Below are 25,246 nucleotides of genomic sequence, written 5' to 3'. Positions count from 1 at the left end.
ATTAATCAATATTCTCTCTCTTCTCCTTCCACAATTCTTTTTTTAAACTTTTGTTATTGCAGTAACATTGGTTTATAACACTACATAAATTTCAGGTGTACATCATTATATTTTGATTCCTGTGTAAATTACATCATGTTCACCATCAAGACTAATTACAATCCATCACCACACACATGTGCCTAATCACCTCTGCCTCTATGTGTTTGTTTGTTGTTGTTTATCTTCTATTTATGAGTGAGATCATACAGTATTTGACTTTCTCCTTCTGACTTATTTCACTTAGCATAATACTCTCAAGATCCATCCATATTGTCACAAATGGCCAGATTTCATCTTTTTTTATTGCTGAGTAGTATTCAATTGTATGTATATATACCACATCGTCTTTATCCATTCATCCCTTGATGGGCAACTTGTTTCCAAGTCTTGGCTATTGTGAATAATGCTGCAATGAGCATAGGAGTGCGTATATCTTTAAGCATCCATGTTTTCATGTTCTTTAGATAAATATGCAGCAGTGGAATAGCCGGACTGTATGGTAGTTCTAGTCTTAATTTTTTGAGGACTCTCCATACTGTTTTCCATAGTGGCTGCACCAGTTTGCACTCCCAACAGCAGTATATGGGAGTTCCCTTTTCTCCACATCCTCTCCAACACTTATTGTTTCCTGTCTTCTTAATTATAGCCATTCTGACGAGAGTGAGGTGATATCTCATTGTAGTTTTGATTTGCATTTCCCTGATAAGTAGTGATGTTGAACATCTTTTCGTGTGCCAGTTGGCTGTCTGTGTATCTTCTTTGGAGAAATGTCTGTTCGGATCTTTTGCCTTGTTTTTAATTAGGTTGTTAGTTTTTTTTGTTGTTGAGATATATAAGTTCTTTATATATTTTAGAAATTAACCTCTTATCAGATATATAGTTTGCAAATATCTTCTCCCAATTCTTAGGTTGTCTTTTCGTTTTGCTGATACTTTCCTTTGTTGTGCAGAAGCTTTTTAGTTTGATGTAGTCCCATTTGTTTATTTTTTCTACTGTTTTCCTTGCCCATTCAGACATGGTGCTGGAAAATATGCTGCTAAGACCGATGTTGAAGAGTGTACTGCCTGTGCTCTCTTCTAGAAGTTTCATGGTTTCAGGTCTTACATTCAAGTCTTTAATTCATTTTGAGTTAATTTTTATCTATGGTGTAAGATAATGGTATACTTTCATTCTTTTGCATGTGGCTGTCCAGTTTTCCCAAAACCATTTATTGAAGAGACTTTCCTTTCTCTATTGTATGTTGTTGGCTCCCTTGTTGAAAACTACCTGTCCATAGATGTGTGGTTTCTTTTCTGGGCTCTCAATTCTGTTCCATTGATCTGTGTCTCTGTTTTTGTGCCAGTATCATGCTGTTTTGGTTACTACAGCTTTATAGTATATTTTGAAATCAGGGATTTCCTTCTACAATTCTGATTAAATATATGATGGACCTTCTCACTATGTTCACCATATTTTTTAACCTCTCTTTAATATAATTGATATATTTTTCTTTCACTGCTACATTCTGTGTAATTTCTTTAAATCTGTCTTCCAAGTCATAAATTCACTCTTTGGCTGTGCCTAATCTTTGACATTCATCATTGCATTTCTCATTTCAGTTATTGTGTTTTTCACCTCTAGAAATTCTATTTAGTTCTTTTCCAATCAATCTAGTCAGGTCTGATAACTTTTTGTCCTTTTCTCAGACTTAATCATTTCTTTTATTCATTCATTACTTCATTTATTTTTTAAATGTATTAAAAATATTTTTTTACTATTCTCTTTCTGATCATTCCAATACCTATCTACTTGTTGGTCTGATTCTGTTTCTTCTTGCTCATGATGGCTTGTTTCCTCATTTGTCTGGTGACTTTTTATCGTGAGCTCACATCTGAAAATTTATCTTCAAGAATTCTTTGAGGCTCAAATCCAATCACCAGTCTAAACCTCTGGAGACCTAGGCTTTAGTTCCAGCTCTGGTACTGACAAGCTGTGTGACCCTACTAATCATGTAACCTCTTTGAATATCACCTTCCTCATTTATAAAATGGATCTAATAATACCTCCTTTCATGTCTGATAGGGTTATTTTGAAGATCAAGATGGTATGTTCAATATGAAGGAAAGATCTTTGAAAAACACAAAGATGCTATTACAGTGTAATAGTGGTATTGTTTTGTGCCAATAATATTAACCAGAACCTCGGAGTGTGAAGTTGCTATATTTAGTGCTTGAAAATCTTTCTTCCTTTAGTTGATTAAACACACTGCCCTGAGATGTTTTACCACTAATTTCCAATTAGTGAGGCTTTACTGTCACCACAATAGCTTAGCTTTAGCAAACGTTTGTTGAGTGGTCACTATTTGCCAGGCACTGTCTGAGTGCTGTGAAGTATGACCTCACTCAACTCGCTATTCCTCACTCCGGGCACACTCCCACCTGAGGGTGCCTGCACTTTTGTTCCTTCTACCAAGAATGCTCTTTCCCAAGATATCTCCAGGTCTCACTTCCTTACTTTCTTCATGCCTTTATTCAAAAGTCCTTTCTCGGGGCCAGCCCGGTGGCACAGCAGTTAAGTGCACATGTTCCACTTTGGCGGCCTGGGGTTCGCCGGTTCAGATCCCAGATGCGGACTTGGCACCACTTGGCACGCCATGCTGTGGTGTGTCCCACATATAAAGTGGAGGAGGATGGGCACAGATGTTAGCTCAGGGCCGGTCTTCCTCAGAAACAAGAGGAGGATTGGCAGCAGTTAGCTCAGTTAGCTCAGGGCTAAGCTTCCTCAAAAAAAAAAAAGAAAAGTCCTCTCTCATGGAGCCTCCCCTGGCCACTCCATCACAAAGTTCAACCCCTCCACACCCCCCAAAACACTCATTTTCTATATACCTTCCCTAATTTATGTTTCTCCTTCGCACTTATCACTCTCTAACCTACCATGCATGTTTTCTTATTTATCTTATTTACTGTCTGTCTCCCCTACCCAAATATAAACTTCATGAGAACGCAGATTCCTATCAGTTTTGTTTCTTTACTGCTATCTATCTTCAGTGACTAGAATAGTGACTGGTATGAAGGAGAAGCTCAAATAACATCTATTGAATGAATGAATAAATGAATGAATGTCTTCACAATAATTCTTTGAAGGAGGTACTATGATTATCCCTATTTTATACAGTAGGAAACTAAGGCTCAGAGAATTTAAGTAATTTGTCCACAGTCACACAGCTGTTAAGTGGCAGAGCCAGAATATGCACACAGATGGTCCCAGAGTGCAGCATTCATTATCATGTCTATACTCTGCTGTCAGAGATAGAGTCAAGTAGCCGATTCCGAGCATCATAGCCAGAAGAAGTTCAGTGATGTTGATTGAAATTATGTGTTCCATCCCCGCCACCCCCACCTACTCTATTCCATTTGTCTACTGTCTGCTTTCTTACCAGGACTGGGCTCTCTCCCTCTTTCTAAACAATATCTTGTTTAATCTGGTGTTTCCCTAGGAGTGCCCTTCTCCTTTGAAGCTGATGGTAGTAATCAACTGACCCTAATGACCTCGGGAAAAGTGTCCAACAGTGTGTCATGGGCTATTGGAGAAAATGGGATACCTTTAATTCCTCCATTATCGCAGCAGAACATTGGATTTAGGAGGTAATGTGTGCTAGAACAAGTTGATGAGCAATGTCAGTGTTAATTATAACCCATGGCCAGTGGTTAAGTTCACATGTTCTGCTTCAGTGGTCCGGGGTTTTACCGGTTTGGAGCCTGGGCACTAACACGGCACCACTCATCAAGCCGTGCTGAGGCAGCGTCCCACATTGCACAACTAGAGGACTCACAACTAGAATATACAGCTATGTATGGGGACTTTGGGGAGAAGAAGAAGAAGAAAAAGACAAAGATTGGCAACAGATGTTAGCTGAGGTACCAATCTTTAAAAAAAAAACCTTTCCAAATATTAAAAAAATTATACATTAATATATAAAGTTATATATTAATTAATATAAAAATAATATAATTATATTATATAATTGATCATATATTAGTATATTGATTATATTAATATTTAACTAACATAATTATATTGATTAATTGATTCGATTAATGATATACAATGGGGAGAAAAGCTTACAAATTTCATTCTTTCCTTTTATTGTCAGGTGCCAGTATTTTCAGGGTTTTTTATCATTCTTAAGGTAAAAATTAAAATATTAATAGCCTAAAAAATATTTGGTATTTATCAGTGTTAAGGTACAGCACAAGCACTTTACCTTATTTAATGGTCACAGTGACTCTGCAAAGTATTCTTTTCCGTGTTTCACAGGTGGGGGAGTACATAGCTCATAGTTGTATATATTTAGCCCTCAGTAAAGGTTCGTTGCTAATGATGACTGGTGTAGAACCTTCTGGTTATATGAAAGTCCCTGTTCTCATCCTCTTCCTTGATGGCTAGGTCCTTGGGTTCCTATTCACAACAGAAGAAAGGACTCTAAGCCTCACCAGTTTCCCCCATGTGGTGCTCTCTCTTTGTGATTGTGCCTCTCCAGGCAGTCTGGACTGTGCAAGCATCCAGACTAAGAAAAGACGAGGAAGAAGGACCTGGCTACTCACTTCTGAAAAAATTGGCCATGAAAACCCTACGAATAGCAGGGGAGCATTGTCTGATATAGCACCAAAAGATGAAAGGATGGCGCAAAAAGACTGGGCAGGTTCCACTCTGCTCTACACAGAGTCACTAGGAGTCAGAGTTAACTCGATGGCACTAACAACAAAATATTCCATCATGTGTGTATACACATATACCACATTTTCTTTATCCATTCATCCACTGATGGACACTTAGGCTGTTTCCATGTCTTGGCTATTGTAAATAATGCTGCAATAAACATGGGAGTGCAGATATCTCTTCAGGATAGTGATTTTGTTTCCTTTGGATATATATACTGGATCATATGGTAGTTCTATTTTTAATTTTTTGAGGAATCTCCATACTGTTTTCCATAGTGTTTGCACCAATCTGCACTCCCACCAACAGTGTACAAGGGTTCCCTTTTCTTCACATCCTTGCTAACACTTGTTATCTCTTGTCTTTTTGATGATAGCCACTACAAAAGGTGTGAGGTGATATCTCATTGTGGTTTTGATTTGCATTTCCCTGATGATTAGTGATGTTAAGCCCTTTTTCATGTAGCTGTTGTCCATTTGTATGTCTTTTTTGGAAAAACGTCTATTCAGATTCTTTGCCCATTTTTCATCAGATTATTTGTTTTATTGCTATTGAGTTGTATGGGTTCCTTATAGATTTTGGATATTAATCCCTTATCAGATGTGTGGTTTCAAATATTTTCTCCTACCATTCATACTTCTTTATTATCCTTATAACATTTAATAGTAATCATGAAGTAAAGAAAAATGGCAAAAGTCCTTCCTTATGATCAGATTTTCTCTCATAGATAATAACAGCCTCCTTAAGCAATGCCGTCCCTGAGATTTTGTGGTCATGAGGCAAACTCCTCTGTGATAAAGTTGGTCTCATGGAATCAACTTTTTTTTGCAGTGCTTTGAAGAGAGCAGATGCCATCTCATCTATTGGCACTTCGGGACTGACAGACATGAAAAAGTTGGCCAAGTGGGCAGCAGAGTCCAAGCTTGACCCAAATGATCCCAACAATGCCCCTTTGATGCAGCTAATCTTGGTAAAGTGGCAGGAGAAATGTGCACACACACTATTTCTCAACTTGGTGTGACAATAATAGAAATGTCTCCTCCCTTTACACACATTTTCTTTACACTATATTCTCCTACACGATAGTGTTTAAGAACATGAATGCTGGGTTGAATAGCACATTTAAATTCCAGCTTTGCACCTACCTGGCTGTGTGATCAAGGCAAGCACTCATGCTTCCCAGCCCTGTGATGCCCTCATAGTTTTGTCATGAGGAAGTGAGCTGCTGCATATCAACACTTAGCTGGGTACACAATCAGTATACAGTAAATATTAGCTCTTGTTGTTGTTGTTACTCTTATCTCTAACCTCTGTAAAACCCTTAAAGAAAGGTTTTATTTTGCCCCTTAAATAGAGAGGAAACTGAGTTCAGATACTCAGAGTTACTTGCTCAAGGTCAAGCAGCTAGTAAGGACTCGGATCCAAGTTGGTCTGATTTCAGAGCACATCCTCATTCCATTACACCTTGAAGGACTGACAGGGCATTTTAAGAATTGGTGGTTTTGTTTGTTTTCTCCTTTGATGATTAATTAGATTATATTAGGTTCCACTTAAGCATTTATGAGATAAATTGCTTGTATCTATCATAACATTCAAAAACTTCTTTAGCGACTTTCTAAATAAAATGGAACATTAGTCAGTAAATGTTTTTTCTTGGTATCAAATACAATTGCTTTTACTCCCAAGTTCATAATTCTCACAAAAACATAATATACAAGTACATGATCTGGAAAGTGACCATAGCAACACATTCTATGGTCATGTTTATTAGTATGAGTTCATTAGTAGAGTAAGTATAACCAGGATGAAAATTTTCATTTCTCTCCTGGTCTTTCTAAGTCCCAAAGCGAGCTTTGGTTTATTCTGAATTTTGTCTTTATAGACTCTCCTTCCAACATGATACTTCTTAGTGTGGATAAGAGAAATATCAGAAAGAATAGACCATATTACTTAAAGTGTATTCCATTCCATGTACAGTTTTCAAATTTCAATTACTATCTTTAAATCAGCAATAATATAGTACACATGTCACCTTCATGTTTTTCTTTTTAAATATTTGTCTTCCCATAAAAGGACAAAACACAGGGATTGCCTTCCTGACTTGTCTCTTGTTATGAACCAGGATTTTTGCAACAAGATCAACTTTCCCATCACAAAGCCCCAGCAAATCTCTGCTCCCTGGCTTTCTGTCTGCCCAGCAGGGAGCTACACCTAGCAAGCACCCAGCAGAGGGGCAAGCAGACACCTGGGCAGAGTGCAGCCCACACCTGCTCAGCCTCTCAGTGGCACTGAAGGCATCCTTTCTGTGACATTGTACAGGGGCACTGGGGGTTTGCCCGGATCCATCTCTGGCTCACTTTTCTCAATGACTAAGGCCATGAGGTACTGTTCAGAGACAGAAGAGCATGGCCATGGAGCCAAGTGGAGCTGATCAGCTGACCCTGAGGCCTTTATCTACATATGTGCATAAAAATAGTAAAAAGTTATATTTGAAAATATTCTTCAAATATATATATATATTTGATTTCATATACACTGTGTATATGAGTAATCTTATTTGCAGTAGGCACCTACTAATACACTGATATAAATCTCTCATTTTTCAGTCTGTATATTTTCATAACATCCATTAGGGGAGAAGGCATACCAAAAATGAACCTCATAATTTTTATTTCTTTGTAAAAATGATTTGTGGTACTTTTTATAGCTACTAAATGAATATAATAGGATCTTCCTCATTATTATGATATTTTAATGTATTTTGTCTTAAAATGAAATGCAGGATGTTTCAAGTCTTTCAGCCTAAAACTGTTAAACTTCCATTCCATTCCAGTGCTAGGTTTCTTTGGAGGAAATCTTTCCATCATCTAGAGTTTTGCATTTTCTGTTTTTCATAGGTTGCAACCAGTGGTGAGTCCTATGTCCCTGATTTCTTTCGACTGGAACAGCTACAACAGGAATTTAACTTTGTTTCAGATGAGGAATTAAATAGATCCAAACGATTCAGGCTTCTTCGTCTTAGAAGCCAAGAGGTGCCAGAATTCCGAAATTATAAGCAAATTCCAGTATATGACCGAGAAATTATGGAAAAGGTATTCCAGGTAAGAAGTTGCTATAGAGGCGTTAACAGAATAATAAATATTTGCTGTGCCGTTTGCTACTATTGCATATGTATTTTGTTTTTCTTGTTAGGTTCCTAGTAGCATATTGGTTTCTCTTTTACAGCACTTAACATAACCTTTCCATTATTTTTCTTAAATTCAATGTTTAAATAATCTCTTTGCCTCGATATAATGACATATAAACTAAGAAAAATTAAATTGTAGGGTTGAAAAATATTTCAAGTGTTAATATGGCAAATTACCCTGCCTTAGTCAGGAATTCAATGCCTCTTCAATTCAGTACTACAGGGCAAACTGGATGGAATTGGGGCAGCCTTGGGTGGGTGGGGCAGGAAGGAAGAAGGGGACTATGGGTGGGGGTGGGGGTGCATCCTGGGCAGGGGCAGCAGGATACACAAAGGCTTGAGGGAGGAGGAATTAATATGCTTGTGTAGGTGGGGCAGGCCAGCAAAAGCCAGACAGATGGGTTTGTGTTTGATGAGGTAAATGGAGAGCCGTGAGAAATTAATACCAGCATGATTTTTCATGCAGAAACTACTCTTGGAGTATATTTTTAGTTACTTGGTTTTTCTTTGTATTAGTTTGGACTTGTGATTGTAAGTGATAAAAACCCAATTTGAACTACCTCAGGCACCAAGGGGAGTTTATTGGATGATAAAATCCCACAATAGGGTTAAATATCTAAGACGTGTGAGTGGCAGGAATTCATCTGTGCCTCAAGGACACTGGATCCGGGGCCTGAATTCTCCATCCTGTCTGGGCTTCCCTTGGTATGGTGGCTTCATCTTCCCCCATTTTGGACAGATTTCTCTACTTGGCTGCATGGTCACCATCATCATCCAAGTTCACATCTAGTAGCTTTAGCCAGGAGAGAGAGATGTGTCCTCTTGTCCCAAGTTTAAAAATTTGGGGAACAGCTCTTGAGTCATCCAGCCTGGGTTATGGGCCACCCTGGGCATTCAGCTGTGATCAGAGAAGCACTGAAGGAGAAAACGCAGCTCCCCGAAGCCCACATGGAATTTTATTGATAGAAAAAGAGAGGAAAGTGCAGTGAGTGGCCTAAGCAGAGAAAACCAAAAATACCCACTACTCTCCTCTAAGTAGGTGATCTAAGTCAGCTGCAGCCAGATGCTAAATTTTTGTAATTGCTTTACTTAACATAGAAAAGGCAAAAATTAATCAGAGGCTTTGGCTAAGTTGCTTGGTTGAATGTAGCATCTTGAACTATAGCAACTCTCTCTGTTGTCTCTGTGGCCTCTATTTCTTCCTGCATGAACATTTTAGCTTATAATTATTCTACGTATTTCTCTTCTACTTATAAGGTAGTTCAATCAACTGACTCTGAATCCTGGATACTGTATCAAAGGTCAGTTCTGAACCAAAAGTTGAGAAAAGTGGAAGAAACATTTAGAACCATCATTTACGACTTAAGCAACATGATAAATAATTCTCTAATCTCAAGAGGAATGTGAGACAGTATATAAAATCATAAAATTATTCCTTTTTAACTTTAGGATTATGAGAAACGATTACGAGACAGAAATGTAATTGAAACCAAGGACCACATTGATACCCATAGGGCCATAGTAGCCAAGTACCTCCAGCAGGTAAGGAAAATCATTTTAAACAGTCCTCATGAGGGAAAAATAGCCAGCATCCTAAGACTGGGGAAGGAGGGTCTCTATTTTTTTAAGTACCTATGCGATACTTAAAAGTCACTTAACCCCTATAGACTTATTTTCTCATAATCACAGACATGAAATTACCAGCTATCTTCATCATTTGAACATATGAAAACACTAGGATGTATCTCAGTTTACTATCAGTGGTTATCTTACATGAGGTATGATTACAAGGGACTCAGTTTCTAAGTCCTGATTTTTCTAATATTTGAATGTTTGCATCATATCATCTTTGCAATAAAAAAGTTTTATAAATCACATACTAACCACCCCTATTCACCAAAAAGTTGAAATACCTTTTTGTTCTCCCTCCCTCCCTTCCTTCCTTCAATAAATTTCACTTGTAAGAAATGCTACAGTGACTACAGTACATTTTTCCCATCCAGTTGATCTGCCCTGTGGCTCATGTATAAAAAAACGATTTATGACATTTAAGAGGTCTTCTATTTAAAGAATAATTAACCAGTAAATCAGTGTGAATAGGGGAAGAACTTAAGAATCAGTTATGAAATGTGTGTTCTTAGAGACTGGTCCTATGTTTTATAATTGTTAATTCATTCCTTCAGCAAAATTTTACTATCTTACGTGACAGGAACTTTTCCAGGTCCAGAGAATACAGCTGTGAAAAAAAAAAAAAAAAAAAACAGAAAACCCTCTGCCTTTAGGGAGCTTACACAAGTGAGGAAAGCCGGATGATTTACAGTAGGAAGAGATCAGTGCTGTGGGGCAAAATAAGGAGGACTGAGTTGAGGTGACATTAGGGCGGTGAACTGTGAAGTTCTTAGAACAAGAACATTTTAAATAAAACTTATTTCTTTCCCCAGGTTAGAGAATCGGTGATAAATCGTTTCCTAATTGCAAAACACCATTTTCTTCTTGCTGATTTGATAGTAGAAGAAGAAGTTCCCAACATCAGGTAAAAACAAACCTTTTGCTATTTCTTATAAATATTATTTTTACTGTATCATATTAAAATTTTCATGTAAATACAAGATTTTTATCATTGTATGGTATGCATTTGGGTCCTAATAATGCTGGAAACAGGTAAAACCTGATTGTCGCCTAATGATTACATTAGTTGAGGGGTTTCTGTTAGAACAAGTCACAGGAGATCCTCTCCATCACACTCCATAGATCCCACTCTTTCCAGGTCAACTCCACCAGCCTCTGCCATTTTCTCATTCCAGTCAAACTAATTTCCCTCCTGCACATACTTCTGCTTTCATCATCTCCCAATGCCTACTTTCCCTTACTCTTCCTTCACTGGACAGTGGGGGTGGCTGAGGACTAGTGCACTCAGGTTCTGGGTGGCAAGGGGAGGCCTGGTTCCCGCAGCACGGCTGGGAGGCAGAGAGATTCTGTGTGTCTGATGAGGGGTAAGGGCAGCGGGGAAAATGGGTATTTACAGAGAAGTTGGGAATTGACTGTATTTGCTTGATTGTCTCCCTGTCATTTAGAATAATCCTCAAATTGTCTCAACTTGGATGCATAACTTGGATGCATAAAAGATGAAAGATAACTTTCTATATTGGTGGTCTTGTGTAGTCCATTAACTTCTGTGATTAAATCTCTTGATCTCCTAAAAAAGGCTATTTCCTGTGCATGTACTTCCTCTTCACCACCAAGTTGGGAAGGAGACCAAAAACTGTGCTACCCTCTTTCTTTGGCTTTGCCATGTACAGAAAGGAGGCTGTGCCCACATAAATTCATGCAAACTCTCTTTCTTTATTCCAGGCCCAGAATCCAGTCACTGAATGTTTTGTTCAGTCATGAAAATTATACTTATAATAGATGACGATTTTTCATGCTGTTTTTCCATTTCTTTTCTTTCTTTTTCTTTTTTCTGCTTTACTTTCTGCATTAAGTTCTGAAGGCTCAGGGTATGTTCTTTCTTCTTTTAATTTTGGTTCATTCTTACCTTTAAACTAAGATGTTTCTGTATTTAATGGTCCCAGCCACCAAGATGCTCCTATGCTGATTGCTTTGAGGGCAGCAAAGTCTCATGAGGAGAGCCACCTCTGGGGGAGGGAGGGAGTACTGACAAAGGAAGGGATGTGCCATGTTAGGACGCCTGGCAAAGGTGTCTCTCTGAGGTCCCAAAGTTGGGGTTAGGTAGGTGTCCTAGAAGAATGATTTAGAAGATGGGCTGTAATTTGTGATGATATGAATGGACCTTTGCATTGTGTTAAGTGAAATAAGTCAGAGAGAAAGACAAATGTTGTATGATCTCACTTATATGTGGAACCTAAAAGAGCTGAACTCATAAAAACAGAGAGTAGAATGGTGGCTACCAGGGGCTGGGGGGGTGGGGGAATTGGGGAGAAGTTATTTAAGGGTACAAACTTTCAGTTAGTAGATAAGTAAGCCCACAGCATAGTGAAGACAGTCAACAATTCTGTATTATAAACTTCAAAGTTACTAAGATACAATTAAGATACTAGGTCTTAATTGTTCTCACAACAAAAAAGAAATGATAATCACGTGATGTGATGGAGGTATTAGCTAATGTCAAGGGGGTAATATTACAATAGATAAATATATCAAACCAACATGTTGTACACCTTAAACTTACACAATGTTGTACATTAATTGCATCTCAATAAAAATAAACTTTAAAATAATAAAATGCAGATAATAAATCACATACACAGAAAAAGAGATTTGCAAAAATATAAAACAATGTCACTTTTCTGACACTGTTTTTTGTTTGGGACAAGATAGTTATTTTTCATATTTTACTTTGTGTTAAAATATAATGGGCTTATTTTTGTTTTAAATTAGTTAATAAATATATGTAAATATTAAAAAAGAAAAAAAAGAAGAAGCTGGACTGTGAAGTCAGAGTGATCTGAGTTTTTGAATGCCAGCTCCCCTCCTACTTAGGAGCCTTCAGCAAATCATACCACCTCTCAGAGCTTCTAGTTTCTTCATATGAAAAATGGGGTAAATATTATACCTGTAAGGATTAGAAATATTATATGTAAGCTACCTAGCACTCTGTTTGATTCACAGAAGGTGCTGGTAAATAGCAGCTATTCTGCTCTGTGGGACAGAAGACCCTGGAGAACAAACAGGAGCAACAGCTCCTGGAAGCCCCTTGGGGGCTGTCATCTCCCAGCTGGCATTTGCCTCTTGGAAAGAGGGCTCCAGTCAAGGAGGCTGCTTGGCCAGCTCCAATACTTGCAGGGAAGCAGAGAAGTGTGAGCATTGCAGCCTGGGGCCAGCTCCGCACAGCTGGCTTTGTTCTGTGCTGTTTGGCATAGTCAGTAATGTCAGCTTCCAGATACAAAGTCATATCTGTGTTTCTGTTTAGTCTCTGGGCCAGAATTAAATAGTTTGCTCCACGGCCCTATCTCCTGTGATTCACTGACCATGTTGCTTTCATCTTCCCGGAAGTGTTTCTTGGATATCATCTCAGTGAGAGGTAGAGAGATATGAGAGAAGGCGCCTCCCCACCCCCCGACTCCCCGCCTTCCTCCTATCCCCACCTCCTCCTCCTCCTCCAGCATAATCTCTGGCATCATAATCATTGTCAGCATCCCAACTTATTACCATTTTAGGGCATCTGCTAATGCTAGACCAGTGCCAGGTGCTTTGCATACACCTCCTCACTTAATCCTCTCAACAATCCTAAGAGGTAGGTATTATTATCCCCATTTTACAGATGATGAAACAGAGACTTAAAGAGGTGAAATAATTTGCCCAAAGTCAAAGAGCGGAGCCAGGATTCAGATCCAGTTTTGTCTAACTCCAGGGAGCGAGGTGTCCCAGGAAGTGCCCCCAGAAGGCTGTAAACATCAACTGTCACATAAATGGAGCAGGCTAACAAGGGCTCAAGGGGCTTAGGAGAGGGGGCGCCCCTTCAGCTGCTGTGGCTTGGCCTCTAGAGAAGAGGACAGACTGGCCTTGAAGGGTGGGTAAAACTGCAGCCGAGTGGGCAGATGAGGAGGAAGGTGGAGGGAGGCATTCTACATGCAGGACTGGCACAAGCAAAGGCAGAGTGGGAAAGCTGGTGCACGTCTGAGGCACTGGGAGTGAGCAAGGGCAGAGAGCGAGGCAGGAGGTGCAGGGAGGGGCCAAAACACGCTTCTCTTGCTCTGATCAGTAGCAGGTAAAATAAATGTTAATAATCTATGCAGTAGGATCTCCCCCATCTTGGGAGAAGGTCTTGACAATTTCCACCCTTCTTAAAAAGACAGAGTTTTTCAGAGGCCAGTGAGGGACCTTGGGGCAAAGTTTGGGAAACTGTCCCATGACTTTCCAGATCTTTCTTTCCCTTAGAGTCCTAACTCTGTTCTACAATTATTAGCATTTTGGGCCTGAGGCTTTTCAAGCTGGCAGAACAAAAGCGACCACTGAGGCCAAGGAGAAAAGGTCGGAAGAAGGTGACAGTTCAAAACCTGTCTGATGGAGACATAAAGCTGCTGGTGAACATTATCCGGGCTTATGACATTCCGGTGAGGAAGCCAATCACAAGGTGAGAGCCCTCCATACAGCCTGGGATGGAACGTGCAGGACCCCAGCCAAGTCGATCGCTTCTTTATGCATGTCTACTCTCACTTATAACATAGTCATTGTTCTGTGGGGGTCGAGGGGGTTCTTGCTGAAGTCAAGGCCCTGTTGGTTGCAAGTAACAGAAACAACTCGATCAATTTAGGCTAAGGTGGGGATTTATTGGGAATATCTCAGAACTCAAGGACAAGCGGTACTGCTGAACTACATGGTAGACTGTAAAGATTAAGATGGTTTCTTCTGAGGCCCCATTGTCTCTCTTGCTTGCTTCCCTCCATGAGTTTGCTTCATTCTTCTCCATCAGATGGAGGTGATCCCTCCTGTCAGGGTACCACACACCAAGCGTCAGCTTCCAAAGATCCGAACTTGGGTAAGGTGTTGATCCAGTCTAATTACCTATAGCCAGGGAGCAGGATCACCAGGACCATCCTGAAGGTGGGGAAGTGGGTGAGAGCTGAGCAGCTACCCAAAAGGTATATGTCTTAGGTTCTGAAACGTGCTAAGAGCATAAAAATGTGACTTCCCTTTTATCTGCTTAGAGAAAGGAGTTATGTCTACCACATTTCCGTACGCTGGGGGCAGTGGGGATCCCTTAACCATAGGTAAGGTGAGCCTGAGTTTCTTATACCCTTAGAGAACAGAGGTAGAAGGACCAAGAATTAAAACTTCTTTTTGTGGGTGCCCTTGCCAGCATCACGAGGGAAGCTGTCATTTATTGTACATTCACCATGTCCCAGGCACTATGCTAGGCACTTTCATACGTATTATTTCACTTACTTCTCATTACTATTACTATCTCCATTTTACAAAGGGGAAAATGGAAGTAAAGGAGTGTAAGTGGCTTGCCCAGGGTCATCCAGCACTGTGTGATGCACAGCAGAGCATCATTCTAGCCTTTGGCATCTTCTTTCCTCTCTGGCTTCTTCCCTTTAAATTTATCCCTCACCCCTCACCCCCCATTTTGCCCTATTTTTTTACTGACTGATTCTTTCATCCATGATAGAACATCTGATTATCACCAAATATTCCCAATGTTTTGTTGCATGTAAATGTCCACTTAAGCCCTAGAATCTGTGCCACAACATTGCTTCCTAGAGCCATGGCTCGAACCTTTCACCTTGATTGCACCAAAGTTCAACTGTGTGGTGAAAAGCTGTTTTTTTGTGTGTGTGTGTGAGGAAGATTGTCGCTGAGCTAACATCTGTGCCAATCTTCCTTTTTTCGCTTGAGTAAGATCATCGCTGAGCTAATATCTTTTCCAATCTTCCTCTATTTTATGTGGGATGCCACCACAGCATGTCCTGATGAGCGGTGCCAGGTCTGCACCCAGGACCTGAACCTGCAAACCCTGGGCTGCTGAAGCAGAGTGCACGAACTTAACCACTACGCTACTGGGCTGGCCCCCTGAAAAGCTGTTTTTTTAAAGAATATCTAGGTGTTTCTCTTATTTTTGGTCTCTTTGGAGTTTTTGGGTTTTTTTTATAACAATTTTATTGCAGTAACATTGGATTATAACATTATATAGCTTTCAGAAGTACCTTGTAATATATTTCAAATTCTGTGTAGATTATATCATGTTCGCCACTCAAAAACTAATTATAATCCATCACCTCACACGTGAGCCTAATCACTCCTTTTGCCCTCCTCCCTTCTCCCTCCCCCTATGGTAACCACCAAACCAATCTCCGTTGCTATGTGTTTGTTTCTGTGGAGTCTTTTTTTAAGTGTTAAGCCAGTTCATTCAAATAATTGCAAGGAAACACAGTCAATCTTATGTATTATACATTTCAGTGTAGACTCATCAAGACAGCTCAGATATCACCTCTGGCATTAAGCCTGCCCTAATCTCAGCCCTCTCCCCTTGCAACTAAACTGAATAGGCCTTTTCAACTCCCTCTCTGTACTCTTACTGCCCATACCCATCCTTCTAGTCTGACATGTATCCCACTGTATTAGGGTTATTTGTTGACACGTTTGCTGTCTATTCTAGTCTGAGCTGAAGTATCTCATTTGTCTTTGCAGCCCCAGAGTCTAACACAGGGCCTGAAGTATATAGTAGGTACTTAACAAATGTTTGTGTAATGATGTAATTGAGGGTGGACCAAAGAGAAAAAGGTTTTCTCTGGCAGCTGCTGTGTTCAATGTTCCACTTTTACTGTCTCATACTTTGTCTGAAACCTTTATCTGTAAAAAGGTAAGACGGTCTGGTAGAAAGAGACAATTTGTACTTTGCCCCATCATGATCGTGAAACACATAGTAAACCATAAAGTTCAAAACAAATATGCAAGTGGGTTATTAGGATGAGGGGAAGGTATCTTGGAGAGGCTCTTGGAGAGGACCTTCATTTCTTCGTTGAAGAATGGCAGCTCATGGGCCTGGCCCCATGGCCAAATGGTTAAAGTTCTGCGTGCTCTGCTACTGTGGCCTGGGTTCGTGGGTTTGGATCTCGGGTGCGGACATACTCCACTCACTAGCTATACTGTGGTGGTCTCCCACATACAAAATAGAGGAAGACTGGCACAGATGTTAGCTCAGGGCTAATCTTCCTCAAGCAAAAAAAAAAAAGGAGGAGGATTGGCAATGGGTATTAGCTCAGCGTGAATCTTCCTTGGCAAAAAAAAAAAAGGAATAGTACCTCAAAAGAAAAAGAGGATAAGATCCATAGATATTAACTCAAGCTAAGAATCCCCGGCCTCCCTTTCCTAGCAAGGCTTGGCAGGCCCAGAGAGAGATGTCTTACCTGGGTACGTAGCTCAAGGTTGCTGGAGAGTGCAGGTTCAAAGGAAATACAGTGGGAGAGGGCCAGAATTGGATGGAGACAGGGCAGGCTGGTCAGGAAGCTCAGGATTCTGCTACCTGAAAGGGATGAGGCTCCCATTTATGGGGCAAAAGGAGGGTCTCCACTCAGGCACTCCCTGGGAGAGGAGAAGAAAGAGGACTCTCCTCTGTTCAAACCAGACATGCAGGCCTAGGGATAGGTGTTCAGGAGGCTCGTGTAATCACTAGGTGACTGGAGAGGACCAGAGCATACTAAAAGACTTTTGAAGCAGCAATGCGCTTAGAGTATCTGTCCTCCACCACGAGGACCATACATCTTTGGAGAAACCATCTGCTCGGTATGTAATGAGACTTTCCCTGTCATTTATTTCTTTCATACATTTTCCCTCCCAGCAAATTCCAGCAGCCACCGAGATCTTCAAGGACTTTCAGCGAAAAGCAAGCTGCTTCTCCAACCACACACAGTCCAACCCACAGTGCTGACTACCCCCTCAGCCAGGTGAAATACCCAAATGCTGGATCTCCATTTAGAAACTTGCCCTTACGTTTTTAAGAATTGCCTAGAAACTTCATAGTCTGTTTTCTGCCTCATTTTCTTTGGAAACATACTCTTTAATAAACACAATCTATCTCTACTAAGAGAAAAATAATTCAGCTAACTGTTAATGGGCTTTTAAAATTTGCTCTTGATTTTAAGGTTTTAGTACGTCCTTTTGTAGAAGTTTCTTTTCAACGAACTATTTGCCATACAACTACGGCTGATGGGCCAAACCCTAGCTGGAATGAAGAACTTGAACTTCCATTCAGGTAAGCCTATTTCCCTCTTTAAAGAACTACAGGATATTTTGAAGAAATGTGAGAGAAACGGAGGCTCAAAGGAAAATGGCTAATGGAGTCCTGACACCAAGTATCACGTTTTTCCTCTTGTACCACAATTGGCTGCAACAAAGAATAAAATTGGAATGTCCAGCTTTTGAAACTCCAGTTCATTGTTGGGACATCCCACTCCTCCCCAGGCTTTAGCTTTGTATAGCCCAAAGCTTCCCATTCCCTTAACCTGACGGCTCCTACAATGCTTTTTCTTTCTTCCTTGTCTCCCCAACTCTAGAAGCTTGACGTAAATTTGAAACTCTCTAATTCTCATAAATTTTGCTTTCTCCCTCACTGGAAATACATAGACATTTTAAAATTTTGATTAAATGATTTTAGATATTTAAGACATTATTTCAGATCTTGAAACAACCTTAGAAATTATCTAGTCCAACGCTCTACTTTTATAGAAAAGAAACTAAAACCCAAAGATGGAAGGTGACTTGCTTAAGGCCAAATAGTAAATTAGAGACAGAGCAAGGATTAGAACTAGTTAAGTAAGAAGAGACAGACAGATACCACTGTTCTATATGGTACAAACAAAAAGAATGAGAAAACATAAAGGCAAATGCTCAACAAAATACATGCAGTAGCCCAGTTGCAAGCCAAGCCATAGAGTGGCCTGCTTGGGCCAGGGCTGGCTGGACTCAGAGTGGCTGATGTTACAGAAGATGAACCTCACCCCTGCATTGTTACTCATCTATGGGGAAAGTGAGTGGTAGGCAGGGGCCATTTAACCAGCCATATAACAATAGGAGGTTTATGACTGGGGAATGCTCTGCTGGAGAAGCACCTTCTAGAACCCAGTTGCTTATGAAGTCCACAAAGGAACACCAGTGTCAGCTGGAGACTGTGTAGGTAGCCCGGCCCCTGAGCCAGCTCAGCCCTAGCCAGCTCCCCATGGGGGCGGGGGAGATGATGTGAGACTCACCAGGACACCCCAGCAGATGGGGTTTATCTCTCTGAATGGAGCCTCTAGTCTAGTGCCCTCTCCATTTAAGCTCAGGTATTATGTGTTATGTAGGTAGGTATTATATTATTTCTCTACAAGATAAACCCTTGGATTGAAAGCACTGCTTTTAATCCACATATTTATGCTCATATTTGGTATTTTTCAAATTTTGACATTTGAGTGCTCATTATTTTTACTTTGCCCATTTTCATGGTCCCTGGTCACATGTGCCCATTTGCAGGGCCCCTAATGGAGATTACAGCACGACCAGTTTGCAGTCAGTGAAAGACGATGTGTTTATTAACATTTTTGACGAAGTACTATATGATGTCTTAGAGGTAAGTTCACAGTTTTAAGGAAGATGTCTATATTCATTTTCATATCCTCTACCCACTATAAGTCCCTAACACGTTTTCCATCTGTCTTGTGTTTGAAATGTTGGAAACTTGACATGCATAAACAAGGAAAAGAAGGGTGGAAGAGAACTAGCTTTTTTATTTTCAAATTAGCATATGCTATGTTCTAGGAATTGTACTCAGTGCTTCACATACACTGTCTTATTTAATTCTAGAATAACCCTATGGGGTAGATTGTTAAATCTCCAATTTATTGATGAGGAAACTGAGGTTCAGAGAGGTTAAGTGACTTTCCTAGGGTCACAAAACCATTAAGTGTCTGAACCAGAAGGTGACAGGTCTAACGTAGTCCACGTGCTTTCAGCTAAAATCCTGCTGTTTTCCTGCTGCCAAATTAATTAAATAAGCGTCTGGAGTTCTTAAACAATTATTACTTCCCACCCCTCCTTTAGGATGACCGTGAAAGAGCAAGTGGAATCCACACACGTATTGAGAGACACTGGTTGGGATGTGTGAAAATTCCTTTTAGTACGATATATTTCCAAGCAAAGGTAAGCATCCAAAGTCAGAATTCCATGGGAATAGGGAACTGCTCTATCCATTTTTTCTGTTAAAGCTTTTTTCATGGATATATATCCTTACCACTGAGAGAACCTATGTGCAAAGTCACCCTTGGAAAGATAAAAACCACGACATAAAGGCATTGACTTTCTGTCATATTGTCATGACTTATTAAACATCTGTCTTCTGTAGAATTAGTAGTTAATGTACGACTGTTCCAATCTCAGAATTTTTAAAACATTTAAATAGAAGTGAAGAATAAGGTAGAACAAAGTGGAAACTTGTCAAAATGACAAAAGTGGAGTGGATAGCTCCCTAAAAGTAACTTGAAGAAAACAATCAGGACAGGTGATGGCCCATTTAATCAAGTGCATCTCACCAGTGTTTCCAGATTCCTCACTATTTCAAACACGAAAAATGGTCAGTAGAGACTCTGTTCAACTAAGACACCCTTCTTCCAGAACATAACTATTTTGCTTAAGAGGATCCATTAGGTTAACAACTCTTGAATGACTTAGTGGCTCTAATCTGGGACAGTTAAAGATTCTGAAACGGCTTTAAGATCCCAGTATTAAATCCATGACAACAGGAGGCTTTGAACCACAGTCCTGTAGCTAAGCTCACACAGCTACAGAGGCTACGGTTTAATGCCACATGCAGTGACCACACTGAGCGAATGCTGTGTGGGACAGTCTCAAGCAAGACCAGGACCAAAACTCAAGTCTGAGAGGCTTGGATTGGTTGGATCAAGGATCATTTGGAATTGCAATCCTCCCTAGGCAAAAGGAACAGTCTATAGATGACACTGCAGTGATGTGCTTGTCCAAAAAATTTACATTTTCCTCTTTGAATAGATTTTTAATGAAAAAATTCTTTAAAAGCACATCATTTTGCAAATGAAACTGTCCATGTTATTTGGCACTGCTGAATTTCATATTTGGAAGGGTACACAGAATTAATTATTCTACACCCCTTCTTGATCAATGAATCTCCTTTACTACATCCCAGTAATGTCCATTCCTCCTTAGAAGGCATATTCACTGAGAGTTTAAGTTTTGCTTGAGTGCTCCTAGAAACAGGGACCTCACTACCCAATGAGATAGTTTATTTTCTTTCTAATAGTTCTGTCATATCGCGCTTCCTTGAACTGTGCCATAATCCATGTGCTTCCCTGTAACTCCCATTCCTAGGTCCTGGTTTGGAGCTACACATAATAAGGAGAATCCTGATTCAGTAATAATAGTAGGAATAACCATATTTATCAGGCACATAAAATATACCTTTAATAGCTAGTTTATAATTAACCCTCACAACAACCCAATAGGCATTATTATCCCCATTTTATAGATGAAGAAGCATAAGCCTAGAAAGGTGAAGTAACTACTCAAATCCCAAAGGTTACAACAGAGTGAGGATTCAACTTTTACCAACTTCCAACAGGCTTACATTGCTTATCCCTGGGGAAGGAGATTAGTAAAAGAAGAGAGGACTTTTCAACTTTCTGGTTTATACATTTCAATATTGCTTTTGAGAATGGTTTTATTACATTTGTCATTTAAAAAGTTTTGTCTGACTCTAAAAGCTCATGCTCTTAAATATACCCACGGGGACATTTAGCAATGTCTGGAGGTATTTTTGGTTGTCACAAGTAGTGGGAGTGCAGCTGGCATCCAGTGTGTTGAGTCCAGGGATGCTGCCAACAGCCTACGGTGCACAGGACAGCCCCTACCACAAAGAATTACCTGCCCCCGTATATCAATAGTGCCCAGGCTGAGAAACTCTGTTTAGAATACTTACACTTAAAATATTTGGAGTCAGTGCCCATTCCCTCATTTGTTGTCTCTCTATTTTACAGACCAGATGTGCTCAGTTATTTCCACTGTACTTCACACGGCATGGTTTTTATATCCTTTTCTCCCTGTACCCTCTCATCTGACTGGGTACAGACTTTGGGGGAACTCCACCAATGTAAGGAGGAAAATAAACAACAGCTTACTTAATTCCTCCGTAGAAGGCATATTCACTGAAAGTTTAAGTTGTTTTCCTCTATTTCTCCTGAGACATAAATGCCACTAAAGACTGAAATAAAAATAATAGATTTTCTGTAAGTCTGTGAATTTCAAATTCCAGACCTGAATTGTTTTGTACTACCAGTCTTTAATAAATTTACTGTTGCTTTGACTATACAAAAGTAAAAACTTCTCCCTTTTTGAATCTCTACAGAAGTTAGGTCATTTTTACATAAGTGGCTTATAATCCATTCAGCCCACATTATTGAGCACCTGCTGTGTATAAAAAACTCTGCTATATATTGGAAAAGGCTGATACAAAAGGGAGGTGAAATTCCGATTCTATTCATAGAGAGCAATTATCTAGAAGAAAATGATAAATATGCACACAACTATTAAGTCTGTGTCAATGTAGGAAGTGAAAGAAAGAAACTATAGTCATGCACCACATAATGACAATGACAATGTTTCAGTCAGTGACCCATATACGACAGTGGCCCCATGAGATTAGTACCATATAGCCTAGGTGTGTAGTAGGCTATACCATCTATGTTTGTGTAAGTAGATTCTACGATGTTCCTATGATGATGAAATCGTCTATGACACATTTCTCAGAACGTGTCTCTGTCATTAAGCGACACATGACTATATATGTGAGGCTGATGGAGATAACAAAATAATTCATGAAGGAGGTAACATCTGATCTGAGCCTTGAAAAATTGTTAAAATTCTGAAAGATGGAGACGGGAAGCTGGGGCATTCCAAAAAAGGGGAATGGCTGTCAGCCAACACTTATTGAGTACTTACCACATGCCAGGCATTTTCCTTGGTGTTTTACATCTATTAATTCATTCAGCACACATAACAACCCTACAAAGTAGGGACTATTATTGTCTCCTTTTTAGAAATGTACACGCTGAGGCACTTGGAGTTTAATCCAGGATTTGAACCCAGGCAACCTAGGGTTAGTATCAACTAGTACACACTCTGCTAAACCAAGAAAAGAAGGCAGGGAAATAGAGAGCCCTTTCTGTGAGAGCTTAGGGAGACAAGCTTAGAAAGAAGGGGTGGGCCTTGAACACCAGTCTGACCAGTCTTTACTGAATTCATCAGATAGACGATGAGGAGTTGACACTTGCCTTTGAACATCTGTTGGAAAACCACCAGGATGTTTACCAAGCTGTATTTCCTTCACAGATTGATGGGACATTTAAAATAGATACTCCCCCAGTTCTTCTGGGCTACAGTAAGGAGCGAAGTGTGGTTGCTGAGCGGGGTTTTGACCCTGTCCGAAGCCTAAGCGAAGGCTCCTACATCACCCTGTTCATCACCATGGAGCCTCAGCTGGTTCCTGGGGAGTCTGTTCGAGAAAAGGTAACTCTGCTTACACTTTGGAATCGCATATCTGATGTTAACGAAACGTGGAAAATGCTTACTAGGCTAGGCTTTTATAAACTCGGCCTGTATAGCACAAGCACAGGTTTCCTTACTTCGGTGTCCACTTATTGGACAGTGTCTTTTGGTTTGGACAGAATGAAGGTGAGAGAACAGCCTTGTGGATTTGTACTTCCTGTGAGCCAATAATTAGGTCAATCAGTATCTTAAACTCTTAGGCAGAGCAAACAAATATAAACATGCTCCTCTCTTAGAATCTTTTCAGTGGAAGCAATGAACATGGCAAACCAGAAAAGCAGATTGCTCTTTTATCTTGACATTGATTGGCAAGGATGCTTAAATACATTTCCATGTCTGACCTCACATCCCTGGTTGTGCTTTGCACTGAATCAATTCATAGGATCATTAAGCCACATGACCTTCAGGTGTCACCTCAATTCATTTTAGTGTGTTCAGACAGAAACAAATAAGTGTATGCACAAGTACACTAATTTTGAATAGCTCTGGAAAAAAGAGTCTCCAGGACTTCCATTTGTTAGTAACTGTTTCCTGACCTTCACTGTTGGGAGATGCTTTCTTAATGTAACATACTTATGCATCATTGATGCATACTGCCCTCATTGGTTTTGGGAGAAGGTACAGATCATGAAATGATTATTATAAACTAACACAATAACAACAACCACTACCACCAACATGTATTGGGTTCTTACTCTGTCCTCAGCACTATGTCAAACATTTGACATATGTTCTCTCCTTTAAGACTCACAGCTGTCTTGTACGGTGGGTCCCCAATTGAGAGACAAGGAAAATGAAGCCCAAGTATCCAGGTTCACCAAGGCAGTAAATGGCAGAGCTAACAATTAACTGTCTGTGTGATTTGAAATCATATGTATTCAACAAATATTTATGGAGCATCTTCTGTATGACAGGCATTTTTTAGGTACTGCGGACACAGCAGCCTAGAAAAGCAAATAAAAATTCTGTGGAGTTATATTCATGTGTAAGCCCAAGTTGTTAGCTACTTAACTATGCTGCATAGATTGTTATTATGCTGACTCTTTAGTTTATCCATTCGAATTAAGACTCAGATGGAGATGAAAAAATGAGCACATTCTTCTGTTTCTTTTTCAGTTTTACAATTTGGTTCACAGAGAAAAATACTGTCACTATTTCCCCTTTGCAAATGTTATTGGAAAAACAAATCGACTGAAATTCAAATTAATCTTACAGGCTAGCCTTTGTCACTAAAGCTGTGACAAGTATGTTCTCTACAAAACATGTTAGAATATATCTATTTCAGTTATATATGCATATTTCTAGGGAAATATATGCATTTCCCTAGAAAGGGGAAAATATATCCTGAATATTTTTCTTCCTGTGTACTTGTTATACTTCCTGTATAAACTCTTAACAAGAGAAAGCCACAAGCATGTTTACACACCAAAATACTCCCAGACAAAAGATGGTTTTGCTATTTCTATGTATTCTTAACAAAAGAAAAAGCGCTCCATCTTGAGGTGAGCTTCAAAACATGTGAAAGCTGTCTGTGACTGTGGCTGAAAGGCTGACAGCCAGAGACAACTTGCACCTGGCATGCTTCACGGGCTGTGACCTCCAGAGCTCTGAAACATAGCCCCCAAGTCCTGCAGCGTTCCTCACCTAAAGCCAGATAACTAGGCTGTCGGCTGCTGCCTTTGGTGGCATTTCACTGCCCCATTGTGGCTGTACAAAGCATTTCTCTTAGACCTCTAAAAGGAGGGCACAGGAAGCCCCTCTGGAGTGCAGATGGCTTGCCGCTATTTGGTCAAGAAGGCATGTGCCCAGATGGAACCCTGACGTCCTAAACACACAGTGGCAGAAAACGCCACTCAGTGATTCCCTTGCAGATTATTCAGGAAAGAGAAGTCCTCACCCTAAAATAATAGAGACCACAACCTGGAATTGTTTTTCCACTTACAGCAACTTCCAGGATTATCAGATTAGAGTCTTCCCTCCACCATTACCCCATATGGAACCATTTCCTATGATTTTTAAAAGGTATTTACTCATGGAATTGTCTAAAAACTCAGTAGCAACTCCTGAATCTCTTATTTTAACATCTCCTACTTTACAATATCTTGGTAAAAACAAGTTTTTAAAAACAGATTATTTCTGTAATAAAGTCTTCCTCTCATTTCTTTTCTCTTTTCTTTCTTGCCTCTGATAGACGAGTGACATGCTTAAAAAGGTACCAAGAATTTTGTTTTATCATTCATCAGTCAATAG

The 25,246-nt window shown here is 39.9% G+C and overlaps 1 protein-coding gene across 18 annotated transcripts in view; it reads left to right on the top strand.

The window, feature by feature from the left end:
• The window catches only part of CC2D2A (coiled-coil and C2 domain containing 2A), a 124,296-nt gene that overhangs the window by 74,172 nt on the left and 24,878 nt on the right, over positions 1 to 25,246 (top strand). For 11 of the 18 annotated variants that reach the window (XR_011502312.1, XM_070506204.1, XM_070506201.1 and 8 more), the window contains 12 exons: positions 3,518 to 3,665; positions 5,572 to 5,710; positions 7,638 to 7,841; positions 9,377 to 9,469; positions 10,369 to 10,460; positions 13,854 to 14,021; positions 17,229 to 17,334; positions 17,533 to 17,642; positions 18,899 to 18,995; positions 19,466 to 19,564; positions 22,781 to 22,957; positions 25,188 to 25,208. Coding sequence is in view for 17 of the 18 variants with exons in the window: in XM_070506204.1 (XP_070362305.1) it covers positions 3,518 to 3,665; positions 5,572 to 5,710; positions 7,638 to 7,841; positions 9,377 to 9,469; positions 10,369 to 10,460; positions 13,854 to 14,021; positions 17,229 to 17,334; positions 17,533 to 17,642; positions 18,899 to 18,995; positions 19,466 to 19,564; positions 22,781 to 22,957; positions 25,188 to 25,208 (1,454 nt within the window). In the remaining variant the exon portion in view is untranslated. The remainder of the gene's footprint in view (positions 1 to 3,517; positions 3,666 to 5,571; positions 5,711 to 7,637; positions 7,842 to 9,376; positions 9,470 to 10,368; positions 10,461 to 13,853; positions 14,022 to 17,228; positions 17,335 to 17,532; positions 17,643 to 18,898; positions 18,996 to 19,465; positions 19,565 to 22,780; positions 22,958 to 25,187; positions 25,209 to 25,246) is intronic. The other 7 variants (XM_044767808.2, XM_070506210.1, XM_044767804.2 and 4 more) reach the window with 1 other exon arrangement.

Source organism: Equus asinus, chromosome 3, assembly GCF_041296235.1.
Source record: "Equus asinus isolate D_3611 breed Donkey chromosome 3, EquAss-T2T_v2, whole genome shotgun sequence".
NCBI classification, from domain to species: domain Eukaryota; kingdom Metazoa; phylum Chordata; class Mammalia; order Perissodactyla; family Equidae; genus Equus; species Equus asinus.
Note: the sequence above shows the minus strand (reverse complement) of the source record. Positions and strands in the feature narration are given on the sequence as shown.